At 57.1% G+C, this 18,566-nt stretch overlaps 2 protein-coding genes across 5 annotated transcripts in view; one reads left to right on the top strand and one right to left on the bottom strand.

The window, feature by feature from the left end:
* Positions 1-772: 772 nt before the first annotated feature.
* DDX27 (DEAD-box helicase 27) lies at positions 773-11,096 on the bottom strand. 3 transcript variants are annotated; one of them, XM_075917730.1, is made up of 21 exons: positions 10,945-11,096; positions 10,753-10,872; positions 9,399-9,458; positions 8,655-8,814; positions 7,321-7,370; positions 7,060-7,146; positions 6,542-6,647; positions 6,282-6,455; positions 5,732-5,882; positions 5,478-5,577; positions 5,209-5,350; positions 4,910-5,063; positions 4,723-4,804; positions 4,469-4,646; positions 4,245-4,351; positions 3,791-3,893; positions 3,538-3,632; positions 3,331-3,454; positions 2,753-2,837; positions 2,188-2,262; positions 773-1,099 (listed from the first exon to the last, which is right to left on the bottom strand). In XM_075917730.1, the coding sequence occupies exons 1-21, from the start codon at positions 11,032-11,034 to the stop codon at positions 1,084-1,086; spliced, it is 2,259 nt and encodes a 752-aa protein (XP_075773845.1). In that variant the 5' UTR covers positions 11,035-11,096; the 3' UTR covers positions 773-1,083. The 3 variants fall into 3 exon arrangements, with proteins under 3 accessions (XP_075773845.1, XP_075773844.1, XP_075773846.1); XM_075917729.1 differs by having other exon boundaries at positions 10,753-11,049; XM_075917731.1 differs by lacking the exon at positions 10,753-10,872 and having other exon boundaries at positions 10,945-11,049.
* A 68-nt stretch (positions 11,097-11,164) lies between these two features.
* The window catches only part of ZNFX1 (zinc finger NFX1-type containing 1), a 49,935-nt gene continuing 42,533 nt past the window's right edge, over positions 11,165-18,566 (top strand). The window contains exons 1-2 of one of the 2 annotated variants that reach the window (XM_075917720.1): positions 11,165-11,229; positions 17,284-17,389. In XM_075917720.1, coding sequence (XP_075773835.1) covers positions 17,329-17,389 — 61 coding nt within the window. In that variant the 5' untranslated portion in view covers positions 11,165-11,229; positions 17,284-17,328. Of the gene's footprint in view, positions 11,230-16,274; positions 16,672-17,283; positions 17,390-18,566 lie in introns of those variants that run through there. The other variant, XM_075917721.1, reaches the window with a different exon arrangement.

Raw genomic sequence — 18,566 nt, 5'->3', positions numbered from 1 at the left:
CCGTGTGTGCAGCCCCACCCCTGGGTGCCCAGCAGCCCCAAAAGGTTGGGGACTACTGGCGTAGAGCCAGTGAATAAGGAAGTATTATTTTCTCCTCCATATAACACAAGAACCAGAGTTCACCCAATGAAATTTAGAAGTAGCAGGTTTAAACAAAAGGAAACACTTGACTTCCACAGGTTAGCTGTGTGTTGTGTAGTTTCCAGGAAGTGTTGCAAAGACCAAAAGTATAACTGGGTTCAAAAATAATGAGGTAAGTTCCCAAGGAGTAAGTATACGAATGGCTATTCAGCCAACATGGTCAGAAATGCAATGCCATGCTACAGTACCTCAGCCTCTAAATGCCAAAAACCGGGATTGGCTAAGTGGGGATGGATCCCTCAATCTTCCTGTTCTGATCATTCCCTCTGAAGCTCCTGGGATGGGCCACTGTCAGAAGACAAGATACTAGGCTGGGTGGACCACTGGTCTGATCAAACGGATAGCTTCTCTTACGTTAACAGCCATTTCACCAACTCTCCCAGAACAACGAATTCTATCTAGTATTTACTATTTAGAGCTTTTCGTCACAATTTCTTCAGCCTTAGGCAGCTACTGCTGGTTGGGTTATACATGGCTTAGTTTTTAAACTTCAGAGGAACATTTTGTGTCTGCTGTAAGATATTCCAAGAGCTGGCCCTGAATTATGAAGTCAGCGAAATACAATTATGCCAATACAAGGGCCCTGTCTACATCTCACTGTTGACAACTAAAAATGGGCCTACAAGCTTACTAATACCACCTGTCCTTTTATTAAAAGCTGGGTAAGTCTATAATGGAAAGTACAGATGGAAGAGTCAATCCAAAAGTATGAAGAAGTCAAATCCTGCAATACAACTGCAGAAAACACGGCTTTTCCTTTAGGCGCTAATTCAGTAGGTGCTGGTGCATGTACAGAGTCCAAGAATTAAACACATTAGAAATTCATGTCACTTAACAGGCTACATTATTCTAGCAAATATAAAAATGAAAGTTCTTCTGGAAGATGCAGAGAGCCTCTTACAGTTACACTTTCCAGGGAATCCCTCTGGCAAACAGCTGCTGTCACTTCCTCTTATACCTGTAAAAAGATAATATTGGAAGTTGCATCCACCCCAAATGCCTGCACCAATGATAAAAAGGACAGGAAAGGTGTAAATAAGTCCCCAAGCAAAGGCAATGCTGGCCTCTTCAGAAACAGTCCACAAGTGCGCCAATAAAATACAGCTTTCCATGTGTGTTCCAGACTTGAAGCTGACAACTGACTTTTGTATCCAACTTAGCACTGTGGGTACTTGTCTGCCATCGTCCTTGGAGGAGAAAAATGGGACAGACCAGGCCAAGAGAAAAATGGTAAAGATAACCGCAGTAAGATAACCTAAAACAAAAAGCCCACAAAGCTAAGCCTCAGGTCTCACACCAGGCCTGTGCTAACAATGGTCAAGACTTTTCTAATGCTAAGCTGTGAGTAAGAGGCAGGCTCCTGTGCATGGAACTTGCCATGAACTAGGGATGTTAAAGTGTGTTCATTCAAGTAAATGTATAACTGCTGAAAAATTGTTGTGTATAGTTGTTCCCCATAGCCAGCTTTTAAGTCTGCTCCCCACACGTGCCAGCTTGCACCTCTCAACTCTCACACCCCCACATCAAGAGGGTGGCAACCAGACATGTCAGGAATAATGTGCAATTTGTACCTGTATCTAAAGTTGTATCTTAGAATGGGCTGTCTTTGGCTGGCCTAGGGGCAGTGGGACAGCCCTCTGACGGGATGGTCCATTGTCAGGAAGTACATTTGCATGCCGTGGTGTCCAACATGCTAGCCACACGTGGCTGGTTGAGTGGGGCTAGTTCGCTATAGCAGTAGCCACTATAGTGGTTACTGCTTTGGAACTGGTTGGACACCATGGGCATAGTGGTTTGGTAGAATCGACTGGCAACTATTACTGTACTTTGACAATACATCTAGCCTGGTGCCTTCGATCCTTATCTGTGTGGTCTTTGGGGGCTCTTTTGGAGTCTGCTGTGCTGACTACTTGCACAAAGTTAACACAGCACACAGAGGAGCACAGACACGTGCAGCTGAATGGTTATCATCGTTGGACAGAGCAAAAGACCAGTCAGGACACCAGAACAGTGATGTCTGACTACTACAGTAACAAGGCCATTTACCTGGACCTGGATTTGAAGTTCCCTCCTTTCCTGTGCTGGGCTATGCCCAAACGCTTCCGCTCTTCAAAGGACGGGCTGCATGGGAAAGAGTTCAGTGAGACAGCCATGCACCCTGAAACGGGATGCTATATACTTCACCGCTTGGTTCATGTGTTTGTTGTCCATGGAGATTGGTTTTACCTGCCCTGATGAAGCACTTCTCTGGTGCTGACTGGGTGCATATTCTGAACTCAGAAAAGTATTCCTTGGCTCACTCATTGCACTGCCAATCCAAGAGAAGTGCTTTCCCACTCACTCACCTCATCTCATCCTGCCCCCAACACCTGAAGTGGCCCATTGGCAGCAGTACCTCTGATCAGTGACAGAGGCGCACACCCGCTGCTCTCCCCACAAGAATGACTCCGGTGTAACTCCCACACTGCTGCCCTTCAAAGCAGCATGATGAAGTCTGAGCCCTAATCTACTGTCTGCAAAGGGTATCACTGGCAAAGATTTCCACGGATGTGCAGGGGTAGAACGCCTCCCCCACAGCTTATGCAAAACCGGTGACGTTGAGCCAAGTTACCCAGCACGATACTGTTTTAGGGCCTTCCTGCTTGTGTTAGTGAGCTCCTCGTCAAAGACAGATGACCGCTTCTTCCATTTGGGGCCTGGGAGAGCAAGAAACAGAGCCAATGATTAGCAAGGCTTAACATACAGAAGCAGGGTTCTTGCTATGGTCACAAGGTCCACAACATTATTTGCATTACTTTAATAATACCTGGGAACTCAAGTCACAGACCAGTGCCCCATCATCTTAGGTGCTGTTCAAATGCAGAACAAAAAGACTAGCCTCAGCCCTGCCAGAGATGGGTTTGGGCACTGGCAACAAATTTTACTGCTTGGCAATGGCTTCTCCCCTCACTGCCTGCAGTCTCCTCTATTCCAAACTCCCTGCTCATTTTCTATCAGAGCTGTTGTAGCGTAACACCAGTGTAACCCGCATTACAATGCATGCTAGCAGCAAACCCTCCTGCACTGAGCATATCTTAGCTTGGTGGTGCTGCTTGTGAGAGCTATCCAGGAGCAGCCACGTTGCCACTGGAAAATGAGTTAAAGCATTTGCCAAGCTGCTTTCATGGAGAACAGGCGCTCTCCTCCTACCTGCTGCTGAAGGAGGCTCGTCCTCTGGCACGGCTCGAGCTCGCTTGGCCCGGCGGTTCCTCTTTGCCACACGCTCTGCATACATCTGTGACTTCAGGATTTCAAACTGTGATCTCTCCTCTGGCTGGGAAAGACAGAAATCTAAGTTTGCAGTTCATATGCCCCTGTACAGGGGAACACACCAGCCACCCAGACCCCCTCACTCACTGTCATTTGGCCTTTTTTCTGAGTATCCTGCATAAATTTCTTCCTCTTCTTCTTTCCTCTCAAGGCCAAGTCAAATTCCTGAAGGGCTTTAGCCACTGGGGGGGGGGGGGGCAGAAGAGAGAGAGAGAGAGAGAGACAGGGCATGAAGGAATACAGAGGGTTCGAGAGGACAATTTCAGACCAATTCAGAAATGCATCATTTGAATAGGCCCATTGCTCCTCAACCCAACACCACCTTCTTCCAGGGACTCACATTTCTCTTTTTTCCTCTCCTCTCGGCTCTGGAACCAGCTCCGCTCAGGCCCCTCTTCCACCTTCTGTTCTCCTGCCTCCAGTCGCTTCTTTGCCATGCTGATCTGTGGGATGGGCCCAAGCAGACAGGGAGCTCACTGACTCAGTGGCCACTACCCAGCCTGGGGCCACTACCCAGCCTGGGCCCATCTCAGCCCTGCACTAGGTCACTGTCAGCATTTGTGCATAGAAGCCCCTGGAACACAGAGGTCAGAGTGCAAAGAGCCTCAGGAAGCCCTGCTCACCTTCACTAGTTGACTGGGGACACATTCCCACCACCAATGCCCTACCCTGGGCTAGGAGCTTTGCCCTGTCCATCCTCCAGAGTAGCTAGCCCACGGGCAAGGGAGTGAGTTCCCCACATTTCAGTGCCCTGCCCAGTGCCGGTTGTAGGAGCAAGCTCTCGTTCCCTTCACCTGAGCCTCTGATTGCTGCATTTCTCGCTCTTCACGCTCTAGGCACAGCACCGCATACACATCTTTCTCCAGCTTCTCAATCTTCTCTCGGAATTTCAGGATGACATCTGCAAAGGCACCGAGCGAGGGCCAGAGAGACAGACAGGGTCCCTGTGAAAATTCTCTGGGGTTCAGCACCTCCTACCTCCATCCCCCACAGGACTCGTCTACAACCCTCTACTTACCCTGGGGGAGGATTCTGGCCTTCACTGGCATCTTGGCTGTCTTCACAATCTCCTTCAGCATCTTGCGCTCCTCCTCGCCCACCAGGGAGATTGAGCGGCCAACCCGACCAGCCCGCGCTGTGCGCCCCACCCGGTGCACATAGTGCTTGATGGTGTTTGGCATGGTGAAGTTGATCACCTTGAAGAGAGAGGCAGGGTTAGTAGGGAAGCAAGGCCAAAACCCAGCTCGAAGGTTCAGAGCCTCACACACTCACCGTTTTCACACCCTCAATGTCGAGTCCTCGGGCTGCAACATCTGTAGCTACCAGGACATCAATCTGCTCATCTTTAAAGCGCCTGAGCACAGAGAATACAAGCCTGTTATGCAAGCAGTGGGCTCCCTCTCCAATTCCCAGCAAAGCCATTCTCCTCCTGGCTCGGGGCTATCCACTATGCCAGTACCTGAGGGCCTCTAGACGCTGTGTCTGAGAGAGGTTCCCATGCAGCTCCCCCACCTGCAGACCCATCAACCCCAGCAGGATGTGCATGCGATGAGCCTGCTTCTTGGTCTGGGTGAAAAGCATCACATGGTCCGTGAAGGTCCGTGTCAGCAGAGCTAAAAGAAAGTCCCATCAGCGAGTAACCGAGGCAGCTCCAGGTGTTCCTACAAAGCTGCCCTGCAATAAAACACTGCTTCCAGCTTTCCCATGCCAGTTGCTAGGGTTCACTTCCCAACTGCTCCTCTCACTCCCACTACCCACCAGATACGATCGCCTCTCTGTCCCCTTCTCTGTTGGGACGGATCCGGATGAATTCCTGCCGCAGGAAAGGGGCTACATCTGTGTTGCTATTCACAAAAATCCGGACGGGATTCTTCAGGGAAACAGCAGCCAAATCTTTCACCTATCCAAATGATGAAACAAAAGCTTCACTCCACCCACTGAAAAAGGGAAGAGTGCCCAAACCCCCAATCCACCCTCCCGTCTGAACCGATCATGCCTCCTAACAAGCTGATTAGGCCCGTCCTTACCTCATCTGTCATAGTGGCAGAAAACAGCATGGTCTGACGGTGGTGGGAGCACAGCCGAATTATCTCCTTCATCTGTTCCTCAAAGTACTCGTCCAGCATCCTAGAAAGGAGAGAAACTGTAGCAGACACTGCTCTACCCATCAATCCTGCCTAGCTGCTGTTCTAAGAGAACAAGCACACTCTCCTCTCACAGCTATGAGCAAGCTAGAATCCAATGCCTCATTCTCCTCTGCCTACTCACCCACTCAGCTTACCTGTCTGCCTCATCCAAGATCAACACCTCAATGCTGCTCAGGTGGAAGGAGGGGCAGTTGTGGAGATGATCTATCAGGCGCCCAGGGGTGGCAATGAGAACGTCTGGCCCAGAGCGCAGAGCTGCCTCCTGAGTCTTCACATCCAAGCCCCCTGTGATAGCAGAAAAAAATCAGCAAGGACCATGAGATCATGGAGCAGGATGAGAGCCCCCTCCCCCCAGCCTGCATCCTCTGAAAGGGATCTTCACTTCACTGCCCCCCCAGTGAGTAGCTCAGATACCAGACCCGAAAGTGACCCCCTTGATAGCACAGCTGCTCTGTTCCCAGAGGCCATGGGAGAAGCATAGGACATTATTCCAGGATAAAGCATTTCTGTGTATACACATTGGGAACAGATGCACAGCTGCTCTATAGCCTGACTGGCTCGAATCATGGGACTCCAGGTTCTCAATACTCCCATCCCTTCCAGTAAGGGGTTACCTTGAATAGTTTGGGAAGTGATGGTGTGGACCATGCGACCTGAACTCTAAGCCCCATGGCTCATACTCACCCACAGCAAGGCAGGCTGTGACACTGCTGAACTGGGCCAGCTGTTTGGTGACAGAATGCACCTGAATGCCTAACTCACGTGTTGGCACCAGAACCAACACCCGAGTCACTGGAGCCTGGCGAGGTTTGTAGATCAAGCGCTCCAGAACAGGTAGGGTGAATGCAGCTGTTTTACCTTAAGAACAAAGGGCATCTAGAATTATCTCATCCCCAAAATATGATGCTTCCCTGGAACATTTCAGCCCTCAACCAAGCTCTTACCTGTTCCAGTGGCAGCACAAGCACAAATATCCTTCCCCAGCAGACCCACAGGGATACAGGCCTTCTGGATTGGGGTAGGCTGCTTGAAGCCCAGCGCTGTGATTGCCTACCAAGGAAACAGAACAGTTAAGCATCAGATAGAAGAAAGGGAAAATCTCCATCAAGATGTGATCTGTGCAGTGAAAATCTCTTATTTTGCACTAGAAAAATACTGACTCTCCCAGGGCTAGTGCTTATGCCCAGGGCTCGCCAAACTGCAGTGAGCCCTGCTCACCAGCCGCGCTGTCCGCACGCAGATCGCCCGAACCCGGCTCTTCCGGGTTGCAATCTACTCGCCACAGGCGAGTAGATTGTATTATCTGTCGAGCCCTGCTTATGCCTATTCGCTACACATTCTGCTGCTACGTGAGACGGCAACTGGAGTAACTGGGAGCTTCCCCTAAAGCTGGCAGGAGAGGCTGTGATCTCCTGCCTCTTTCCTTGCAGTCTTTTCTGCAGTGACTGGAATAGTTCGATACCTTTAATAGTGGGCGAGAGAGGTTCATGTCCTGGAATGACAAATCATCATCATACTGAGAAGCATCTTCAAAAAATCTCTCTGTTTCCTGAAGGAAATAAAACCAAAAGGAAGAGCTGAAACAGTTTCCAGCACACACTGCACTTCTGGGCTCCAGCCTACACACTATCATTTGTGAAGTGGGCTGGGTTCTTTGAGATGGAATGCGCTTGATGGAAAAATGCTCAGTATTATTCTGCCCTCTTCTCCTGTGAACACTCACCATCTCTCCTCCTTTCTTTTGTCTCTTTCTCTCTTTCACCTTGAGGGTATCTGAAGGGAAAGAGAGATATACTAAGAATTTGGTATCAGTTAAGAGGAGCTTCAGCAAAGCCCCAATCAAGGCACATTTCCTGCACCCCAACATGCCTGCCAGGGTCTTACCCTGTATCTTCTCCCCTCCCCACATCAGTCCTTGATGGAAAGGTTTGTGAAACTGATTCCTAAGCAAACTGTGGAATCAGTTGCCAAGCCAGTCCCTTTACTCATGGAAAGAACATAAGAACAGCCATGCGGGGTCAGACCAACGGTCCATCCAGCCCAGTGTCCTGTCTGTGACAGTGGCCAATACCAGATGCCCCAGAGGGAGGGAACACAACAGGTAATCCTCATGTGATCCCTCCCGTTACCCACATCCAGACAGAGGCTACGGACACCATTCCTACCCATCCTGGCTAATAGCCATTGATGGACCTAACATCTATCAATTTATCTAGCTCTTTTTTGAACCCTGTTAAAGTCCTAACCTTCACCACATCCTTTGGCAAGGAGTTCCAGAAGTTGAATGTGCGCTGAGTGAAGAAAAACTTCCTTTGGTTTGTTTTAAACCTGTATTAATTTCATTTGGTGACCCCTAGTTCTTATATTGTGGGAATAAGTAAATCACTTTTCCTTATTCACTTTTTCCATGCCAGTCATGATTTATAGACCTCTAGCCTATCCCCCCTTAGTCTCCTCTTCTCTAAGCTTAAAAGTCCCAGTCTTTTTAATCTAACTTCATATGGGACCCATTCCAAACCCCTCATCATTTTTGTTGCCCTTTTCTGAACCTTTTCCAATGCCAATAGATCTTTTTTAGAGAAGAGGCGACCACATCTGTACGTGGTATTCAAGATGTGAGTGTACTGTGGTTTTACATAGTGGCAATAAGATATTTTCTGTCTTATTCTCGATCCCTTTTTTAATGACTCCTAACATTCTATTTGCTTTTTTGACTGCTGCTGAACACTGAGTGGATGTTTTCAGAGAACTATCGACAATGACTCCAAGATCTCATTCTTGAGTAATTGTAACCAAATTAGTCTCCATCAAAGGACACATCTCTGATGGAAAAACTGGCAACTGAAATTTCAATTAGACAAGAGCAAAGTCTGGAGGAACAACAGGTAGGGTTGACCAGTAGGAAAGAGACGTAATGGCGATTCCTGCCCAATCCCCTTTCAACCTTCCCACCACACAATTTCTGGTGTCTGCTCTCTCATGAGATTCTCTTCTCCGCTCTCAGTGATCCCCTACTAAGGTCTTATTCCCAGCCCCTCCTCCACATCTTGCAATTACCTGCTTTGGTGAGGATACTCTCATCTGTTGAGGAATATTGGGACTCCACATCCTCCTCCTCCTCCTCTCCACTGCTTTCCTCACTTTCCTTCTCTTTGGCTTCATCCACTTCCGTCTCTGTGTCTTCTTCTTTCACTTTAGCATGTTTAGCTTCCCTTTCCTAACAGAAGACATGAGATCGATGGCCTGGGAAGCACTTCAGGAAGACCCCAGTCACCCTCTAAATCAGTGATAGGCAGCCTGCAGCCCACGGGTCATATTTGACCAACTGGGGGCTCTACCTGCGGCACTCAGATCTCCTGGCTGCCCCCTCCCCCATACTTCTCGTGCACCAGGGCACCGCACTTCCTGCTTCCTCCTCCTCACTCCCATACCTTTCAGAGCCTGCGAATCAGCTAACTCATGCTCCAGCCCCATTTCTCCCCTTTCCTCCCAGAGCTGTAACACCACATTGATTTGGGGGCTCTGGTGTGTGAGAAGCGCGTGGAGGAAGGGGGCAGACAGGGGGCCACATGGATGCTGTGGTCCACTGAGGTGAAGGAGGACCACTCATGCGGCCTACCCTCCATTTGTAGTTGCCCAACCCTGCTCTAAATAGGTTTTTCCAAAGGTTTCCTTGTGGAAAGGGGATGACAAACAGGGCAGAGTTCCCTTCTCCCCGCACAATGGAGGAGGTTCTTTTAAGGGCTGCAGGTGGCAGGAACTAAAAACTTTTGTCTACCAATCAGTGAACATCCCACTAACCTGAGTTCTTCTTTTTTTCCTCACTTTTTCAATCTTCTCGTCCAGTGTTGTTGCTGCTCTCTAGGCAGGACAAGACAGGCAGTTAAGGGGAATGTGAGTGCTACACAGTAGAGGCTCTGATACACAGCAATGGTAGCAAACAACCAAGGTAACAGGAAAACACGACCATCATCACCATTTACACGTGGGTCGGAAATTCTGAGAAAGTCCTTCACCTTCCATCCTAAGCTCTGGGGCAATACAAACAACTGGGTGTGGGAGCTGGGTGTTTGGGGCATATACTGATGCTTTCCATTCGGCTGAGTTCACTTGACCGCAGCCCAAGTGTGGTAAGTGACCAGGCTGGATTGGCAGGTGCACAGCACTCAGCCCCTGGCCAGGCTTGACGGGCAGCTGCACTGGAGGAGCCCACAGACTGGCCCAGTGAGGAGCTATCTGCTGCCTGCACGTGCCAGCCCTGGCCGGTGAGGTGAGGGGGCAACATGGGACAGAAGCGCTGGGGAGAAATGCCCCAGGCCTGGTGGGGATTCCCATGTGCTGCTGGGGAATGGCCCGGGCCTTGCTCTGGGCCTGACACCCCCCACTTCATCCGGATACCTCCCCGCCCCCCCCCGCTCATCCCATCCCCCCTCCATCCTAATACTTCCCCGCCCCCCCCGCTCATCCCGTCCCCCCCATCCCAATACCTCCCCGCCCCCCGCTCATCCCGTCCCCCCCATCCCAATACCTCCCCGCTCATCCCGTCCCCCCATCCCAATACCCCCCCGCTCATCCCGTCCCCCCATCCCAATACCCCCCCCGCTCATCCCGTCCCCCCATCCCAATACCCCCCCCGCTCATCCCGTCCCCCCATCCCAATACCCCCCCCCGCTCATCCCGTCCCCCCATCCCAATACCCCCCCGCCCCCCCGCTCATCCCGCCCCCCCATCCCAATACCCCCCCGCTCATCCCGTCCCCCCATCCCAATACCCCCCCGCTCATCCCGCCCCCCCATCCCAATACCCCCCCCGCTCATCCCGCCCCCCCATCCCAATACCCCTCCGCTCATCCCGTCCCCCCATCCCAATACCCCCCCGCTCATCCCGTCCCCCCATCCCAATACCCCCCCCCGCTCATCCCGTCCCCCCATCCCAATACCCCCCCCCGCTCATCCCGTCCCCCCATCCCAATACCCCCCCCGCTCATCCCGTCCCCCCATCCCAATACCCCCCCCGCTCATCCCGTCCCCCCATCCCAATACCCCCCCGCTCATCCCGCCCCCCCATCCCAATACCCCCCCCGCTCATCCCGCCCCCCCATCCCAATACCCCCCCCGCTCATCCCGCCCCCCCATCCCAATACCCCCCCCCGTACCTTGCCCCGCAGCTGGCGCAGCGCCTCGGCCCAGGCCCCGCTCTCCGCGCCCCGCTCGGCGAACACGAAGCCGGCGCTGAAGTCCCCCCCGCGGCGCTGCTGGCCCCGAGCCGGCGGCCCCTGCGGACGAGAAGCGCGTGAGGCGGGGCCGGGGGGCGGGGCCTGGGGGGAGGGGGACCGGCCCCCCCGCACCTCTTCGTCCGCCGAGTCCCCGGACTCGGGCTCCTCGGGCGCCGCGTCCCCCTCGCCCAGGGTGGGCACGAGCCCCAGCGCCGACAGCATGGCGCGCGCCGCCTCCTCCGCCGCGCGCCACAGGGCGCATGCGCACAGCACCGGCCGCCCACCACGGGCCCCGCCCCCGCCGGGCACGCGGCGCATGCGCACCGGACCAGCCGCCCCCCCCCCCCCCCCCCCGCCCCGGAACGGAAACCGAAAGCGCCGGGCGGAGCCGCTTCCCGGGCCCGGCAGCGCCGGCGGGTGAGACGCGGCCCCGGGCACCGCTCGGGGGGGGCTGGAGGAAAGGGGTTCAGGTGGGGGGGCAGGAGGGGCTGGAGGAAAGGGGTTCAGGTGGGGGGGCTGGAGGGGCTGGAGGAAAGGGGTTCAGGTGGGGGGGCAGGAGGGGCTGGAGGAAAGGGGTTCAGGTGGGGGGGCTGGAGGGGCTGGAGGAAAGGGGTTCAGGTGGGGGGCTGGAGGGGCTGGAGGAAAGGGGTTCAGGTGAGGGGGCTGGGGGGGCTGGAGGAAAGGGGTTCAGGTGGGGGGGGCAGGAGGGGCTGGAGGAAAGGGGTTCAGGCGGGGGGGCAGGGGGGCCTGGAGGAAAGGGGTTCAGGCGGGGGGGCTGGAGGAAAGGGGTTCAGGTGGGGGGGGCAGGGGGCCCTGGAGGAAAGGGGTTCAGGTGGGGGGGGCAGGGGGCCCTGGAGGAAAGGGGTTCAGGCGGGGGGGCAGGGGGGCCTGGAGGAAAGGGGTTCAGGCGGGGGGGCGGGGGGCTGGAGGAAAGGGGTTCAGGTGGGGAGGGGCAGGGGGGGCTGGAGGAAAGGGGTTCAGGCGGGGGGGCAGGAGGGGCTGGAGGAAAGGGGTTCAGGCGGGGGGGCAGGGGGGCCTGGAGGAAAGGGGTTCAGGTGGGGGGGCTGGAGGAAAGGGGTTCAGGTGGGGGGGGCAGGGGGCCCTGGAGGAAAGGGGTTCAGGCGGGGGGGCAGGGGGCCTGGAGGAAAGGGGTTCTGGCGGGGGGGCGGGGGGCTGGAGGAAAGGGGTTCAGGCGGGGAGGGGCAGGGGGGGCTGGAGGAAAGGGGTTCAGGCGGGGGGGGCAGGGGGGGCTGGAGGAAAGGGGTTCAGGCGGGGGGGCAGGAGGGGCTGGAGGAAAGGGGTTCAGGTGGGGGGGGCTGGAGGAAAGGGGTTCAGGTGGGGGGGGCAGAGGGGCTGGAGGAAAGGGGTTCAGGCGGGGGGGGCAGGAGGGGCTGGAGGAAAGGGGTTCAGGCGGGGGGGCGGGGGGCTGGAGGAAAGGGGTTCAGGTGGGGAGGGGCAGGGGGGGCTGGAGGAAAGGGGTTCAGGCGGGGGGGGCAGGGGGGCCTGGAGGAAAGGGGTTCAGGCGGGAGGGGCAGGGGGGGCTGGAGGAAAGGGGTTCAGGCGGAAGGGGCAGGGGGCCCTGGAGGAAAGGGGTTCAGGCGGGGGGGGCAGGGGGGCCTGGAGGAAAGGGGTTCAGGCGGGGGGGGCAGGGGGCCCTGGAGGAAAGGGGTTCAGGGGGGGGGGCAGGGGGCCCTGGAGGAAAGGGGTTCAGGTGGGGGGGCAGGGGGGCTGGAGGAAAGGGGTTCAGGTGGGGGGGGCAGAGGGGCTGGAGGAAAGGGGTTCAGGGGGGGGCAGGGGGCCCTGGAGGAAAGGGGTTCAGGTGGGGGGGGCAGGGGGCCCTGGAGGAAAGGGGTTCAGGTGGGGGGGGCAGAGGGGCTGGAGGAAAGGGGTTCAGGTGGGGGGGCAGGAGGGGCTGGAGGAAAGGGGTTCAGGTGGGGGGGGCAGAGGGGCTGGAGGAAAGGGGTTCAGGTGGGGGGGGCAGAGGGGCTGGAGGAAAGGGGTTCAGGCGGGAGGGGCAGGGGGCCCTGGAGGAAAGGGGTTCAGGGGGGGGGGCAGGAGGGGCTGGAGGAAAGGGGTTCAGGTGGGGGGGGCAGAGGGGCTGGAGGAAAGGGGTTCAGGCGGGAGGGGCAGGGGGCCCTGGAGGAAAGGGGTTCAGGCGGGAGGGGCAGGGGGCCCTGGAGGAAAGGGGTTCAGGTGGGGGGGGCAGGAGGGGCTGGAGGAAAGGGGTTCAGGTGGGGGGGCAGAGGGGCTGGAGGAAAGGGGTTCAGGTGGGGGGGCAGGAGGGGCTGGAGGAAAGGGGTTCAGGTGGGGGGGGCAGAGGGGCTGGAGGAAAGGGGTTCAGGTGGGGGGGCAGGGGGGCTGGAGGAAAGGGGTTCAGGTGGGGGGGCAGAGGGGCTGGAGGAAAGGGGTTCAGGCGGGAGGGGCAGGGGGCCCTGGAGGAAAGGGGTTCAGGTGGGGGGGGCAGAGGGGCTGGAGGAAAGGGGTTCAGGTGGGGGGGGCAGAGGGGCTGGAGGAAAGGGGTTCAGGTGGGGGGGCAGGGGGCCCTGGAGGAAAGGGGTTCAGGTGGGGGGCAGGAGGGGCTGGAGGAAAGGGGTTCAGGTGGGGGGGGCAGGGGGGGCTGGAGGAAAGGGGTTCGGGGGGGGGGCAGGGGGGCCTGGAGGAAAGGGGTTCAGGTGGGGAGGGCAGGGGGGGCTGGAGAAAAGGGGTTCAGGCGGGAGGGGCAGGGGGCCCTGGAGGAAAGGGGTTCAGGCGGGGAGGGCAGGAGGGGCTGGAGGAAAGGGGTTCAGGTGGGGAGGGCAGGGGGGGCTGGAGGAAAGGGGTTCAGGTGGGGGGGGCAGGAGGGGCTGGAGGAAAGGGGTTCAGGTGGGGGGAGCAGGGGGGGACTGGAGGAAAGGGGTTCAGGTGGGGGGGCAGGGGGGCTGGAGGAAAGGGGTTCAGGTGGGGGGGGCTGGAGGGCCCTGGAGGAAAGGGGTTCAGGTGGGGGGGGCAGGGGGCCCTGGAGGAAAGGGGTTCAGGCGGGGGGGGCAGGGGGGGCTGGAGGAAAGGGGTTCAGGCGGGAGGGGCAGGGGGCCCTGGAGGAAAGGGGTTCAGGTGGGGGGGGCAGGGGGGCCTGGAGGAAAGGGGTTCAGGCGGGAGGGGTGGGGGGGCAGGGGGGGCTGGAGGAAAGGGGTTCAGGCGGGGGGCAGGCGGGGACTGGAGGAAAGGGGTTCAGGCGGGGGGCAGGGGGGACTGGAGGAAAGGGGTTCAGGCGGGAGGGGCGGGGGGGCAGGTAGGGATTGGAGGAAAGGGGTTCAGGCGGGGGTGGCTGGGGGGGCAGAGGTGACTGGAGGAAAGGGGTTCAGGCGGGGGGGCAGGCGGGGACTGGAGGAAAGGGGTTCAGGCGGGGGCGGCTGGGGGGACAGGCGAGGACTGGAGGAAAGGGATTCAGGCAGGGGGGCAGGCGGGGACTGGAGGAAAGGGGTTCAGGCGGGGGTGGCTGGGGGGACAGGCAGGGACTGGAGGGAAGGGGTTCAGGCGGGGGTGGGGGGAGCAGGCGGGGGCTGGAGGAAAGGGGTTCAGGCAGGGGTTGCGGGAGGGCAGGCGGGGACTGGAGGAAAGGGGTTCAGGCGGGGGTGGCGGGGGGACAGGCGGGGACTGGAGGAAAGGGGTTCAGGCAGGGGTGGCGGGGGGACAGGCGGCGACTGGAGGAAAGGGGTTCAGGCGGGGGCGGGAGAGCAGGGGGGGCTGGAGGAAGGGTTCAGGCGGGGGTGGCTGGGGGGCAGAGGGGGCTGGCCGAAAGGGGTTCAGGCGGGGGTGGCGGGGGGAAAGGGGGGGACTGGAGGAAAGGGGTTCAGGCGGGGATGGCTGGGGGGGTAGGGGGGACTGGAGGAAAGGGGTTCAGGCGGGAGGGCAGGGGGGGCTGGAGGAAAGGGGTTCAGGCGGGGATGGCTGGGGGGGCAGGGTGGACTGGAGGAAAGGGGTTCAGGCGGGGGGGCAGGCGGGGGCTGGAGGAAAGGGGTTCAGGCGGGGATGGCTGGGGGGGCAGGGGGGACTGGAGGAAAGGGGTTCAGGCGGGGGGGCAGGCGGGGACTGGAGGAAAGGGGTTCAGGCGGGGACGGCTGGGGGGCAGGGAGGACTGGAGGAAAGGGGTTCAGGCGGGGATGGCTGGGGGGCAGGGGGGACTGGAGGAAAGGGGTTCAGGCGGGGATGGCTGGGGGGGCAGGGGGGACTGGAGGAAAGGGGTTCAGGCGGCGGTGGCTGGGGGGACAGGCGGGGACTGGAGGAAAGGGGTTCAGGCGGGGATGGCTGGGGGGGCAGGGGGGACTAGAGGAAAGGGGTTCAGGCGGGTGTGGCTGGGGGGACAGGCGGGGACTGGAGGAAAGGGGTTCAGGCGGGGGTGGGGGGGGCAGGCGGGGGCTGGAGGAAAGGGGTTCAGGCAGGGGTGGCGGGAGGGCAGGCGGGGACTGGAGGAAAGGGGTTCAGGCGGGGGTGGCGGGGGGACAGGCGGGGACTGGAGGAAAGGGGTTCAGGCGGGGGTGGCGGGGGGACAGGCGGGGAGTGGAGGAAAGGGGTTCAGGCGGGGGTGGGGGGGGAGGCGGGGGCTGGAGGAAAGGGGTTCAGGCAGGGGTGGCAGGAGGGCAGGCGGGGACTGGAGGAAAGGGGTTCAGGCGGGGGTGGCGGGGGGACAGGCGGGGACTGGAGGAAAGGGGTTCAGGCGGGGGTGGCGGGAGGGCAGGCGGGGACTGGAGGAAAGGGGTTCAGGCGGGGATGGCTGGGGGGGCAGGTAGGGACTGGAGGAAAGGGGTTCAGGCGGGGACTGGAGGAAAGGGGTTCAGGCGGGGACTAGAGGAAAGGGGTGCAGGCGGGAGTGGCTGGGGGGCAGGTAGGGACTGGAGGAAAGGGGTTCAGGCGGGGGGGCAGGCAGGGACTGGAGGAAAGGGGTTCAGGCGGGGGCGGGAGGGCAGGCGGGGACTGGAGGAAAGGGGTTCAGGCGGGGGTGGCTGGGGGGACGGGGGGACTGGAGGAAAGGGGTTCAGGCGGGGATGGCTGGGGGGACAGGCGGGGACTGGAGGAAAGGGGTTCAGGCGGGGGTGGCTGGGGGGACAGGCGGGAACTGGAGGAAAGGGGTTCAGGCGGGGGCGGGAGGGCAGGCGGCGATTGGAGGAAAGGGGTTCAGGCGGGGGTGGCTGGGGGGACAGGCAGGGACTGGAGGAAAGGGGTTCAGGTGGGGATGGCTGGGGGGACAGGCGGGGACTGGAGGAAAGGGGTTCAGTCGGGAGTGGCTGGGGGGGCAGGCGGGGACTGGAGGAAAGGGGTTCAGGTGGAGGGGCAGGTGGAGGGGGTAGGTGGGGACTGGAGGAAAAGGGAGCAAGTGGGGGTGGCCGGAGCTGGGGCAAGTGGGGAGGTGGCTGGGGGGGCAGGCAGAGACTGGAGAAAAGGGGGGCAGGCAGGCAGGCTGGAGATCAGGCCAGAGGGTGTAGGGGGGTCAAACTGGCCCTGAGTTGTCACTTTAGGAATTTGGGAAATGACTTTGCTGCAGACTTTTGAGCATTAATTGGTGCTGTGGGTGTGCGTGGGGCGCGGGGTGCTCTGGAAATGCCCCTGAGTAACAGAAGCTCTTGGGCCTCCTGGTTGGGCTGAAGAAGTGGGCTGTACCCGGGAAAGCTCCCCATACAATCTGCTGTTTTCCTTAGTCTATGAAGTGCTACCAGACCTTTTGTTGTTTGTTGGGGCTGGGTTAGAGGGGAAACAGAAACTGAAAGTGAATAGAGAGACGTGACAAACTAGGGAGTTGGTTTTCGGTGAAATAGAAACCAACCAGCCAGAAGCACAGGAGAAGGGCCTGGCGTTTCTTCTTCCAGACCAAGCCTTGAAAACCGAGTGTGTGATTCCTGGGATACTTGGATAACCTGGGAATGGGACTGGGGGGGCAGTTAAGACAAAGAGAGGCAGTTTCTTGAAGCCATGTCTCTGGGATTTTAACGTGCTGGACTGTCTGGATTGGAATTCTTGTCTCTCCATCTCTTAGTGCAGGGACCTCTGGCATAGAGAGGTTGCTTTGAGAGAGCAGAATGAGGCAGGGAGGACTTGGCTCCGAGGTGTCCTCATGGGAGGACAGGGAGCATGAAGACATCACACTGGGGTGTCCCAGTGCATGGTGAAAGAAAACTGGAGTTGGCACAGTGGCAGGTTAATCTTTAGGGGAAGAGATGCAGATGGTGAAGTGTCTCTAGTGTACAAAGTATGAGCCATGATGATATAGCAGATGCCCTAACCGTGACTAGTGCAGACCTTCCTTGAATTGGTAATGAGTGTAATTAGCACTCAGTATGGTAACTTACCTTGCGGAGTTGACATTGGCCCCCACAGAAGTGCCCAAATTGCTTCTGGTTTTGTGGGAGCTGGGCTGGGCTGTCCTGGTCCTCTTTTAAAGAACCTTGTTGTGTGGGCGTATCTCTCCTGAACTGCATGGCTTTGTCTCCCTACTTGCAGCAGCACAAAGGAGGAGGAAAAAGAGGACTTGAGTGACTCTCAGGAATGGATGGCAGGAGACCTGGGCAGGAACCCTACCCAAGGCAGCACAATGTTAATTGGAGAGGTGAGTTGCATGCTTCATACTCCACAGCAGGACATGAATGGGGCTGGAGGGAAACACTTAAACTAATAATAAATGGAAACCCACTTCTCTTCACCCACTCTCAGTGCTGGACACATTACCATTCTGTTTTAGAACATAAGAACGGCCGTACTGGGTCAGACCAAAGGTCCATCTAGCCCAGTATCCTGTCTACCGACAGTGGCCAGCACCAGGTACCCCAGAGAGGGTGGACCGAAGACAATGATCAAGCGATTTGTCTCCTGCCATCCCTCTCCAGCCTCTGACAGACAGAGGCCAAGGACACCATTTTATCCCCTGGCTAATAGCCTTTTATGGACCTAACCTCCAGGAAATTATCTAGCTTCTCTTTAAATTCTATTATAGTCCTAGCCTTCACAGCCTCCTCTGGCAAGGAGTTTCACAGGTTGACTATGTGCTGTGTGAAGAAGAACTTCCTTTTATTAGTTTTAAACCTGCTCCCCATTAATTTAATTTGGTGTCCTCTAGTTCTTCTATTTAGGGAACTAATAAATAACTTTTCTTTATCGGCCCTCTCCACACCACTCATGATTTTATATACCTCTATCATATCCCCCCTCAGTCTCCTCTTTTCTAAACTGAAAAGTCCCAGTCGCTTTAGCCTCTCTTCATATGGGACCCGTTCCAAACCCCTAATCATTTTAGTTGCCCTTTTCTGAACCCTTTCCAAGGCCAAAATATCTTTTTTGAGGTGAGGAGACCACATCTGTACACAGTATTCAAGATGTGGGCATACCATAGTTTTATACAGGGGCAGTAAGATATTCTGGATCTTATTTTCTATCCCTCTCTTAATATTGCGTAGCATCCTATTTGCCTTTTTGACCGCCGCTGCACATTGTGTGGAAGTTTTCAGAGAACTGTCCATGATAACTCCAAGATCTTTCCTGATTTGTTGTAGCCAAATTAGCCCCCATCATACTGTACGTATAATTGGGGTTATTTTTCCCGATGTGCATTACTTTACACTTATCCACGTTAAATTTCATTTGCCATTTTGTTGCCCAATCACTCAGTTTGGTGAGATCTTCTTGGAGTCCCTCACAGTCTGCTTCTGTCTTGACTATCCTAAACAGTTTTGTATCATCTGCAAACTTTACTACCTCACTGCTTACCCCTTTCTCCAGATCATTTATGA

This window comes from Pelodiscus sinensis, unplaced genomic scaffold (genome assembly GCF_049634645.1).
Source record: "Pelodiscus sinensis isolate JC-2024 unplaced genomic scaffold, ASM4963464v1 ctg81, whole genome shotgun sequence".
NCBI lineage: Eukaryota > Metazoa > Chordata > Testudines > Trionychidae > Pelodiscus > Pelodiscus sinensis.
The sequence above is the reverse complement of the archived record's forward strand: the minus strand, read 5'-3'. Positions and strand labels throughout refer to the sequence as shown.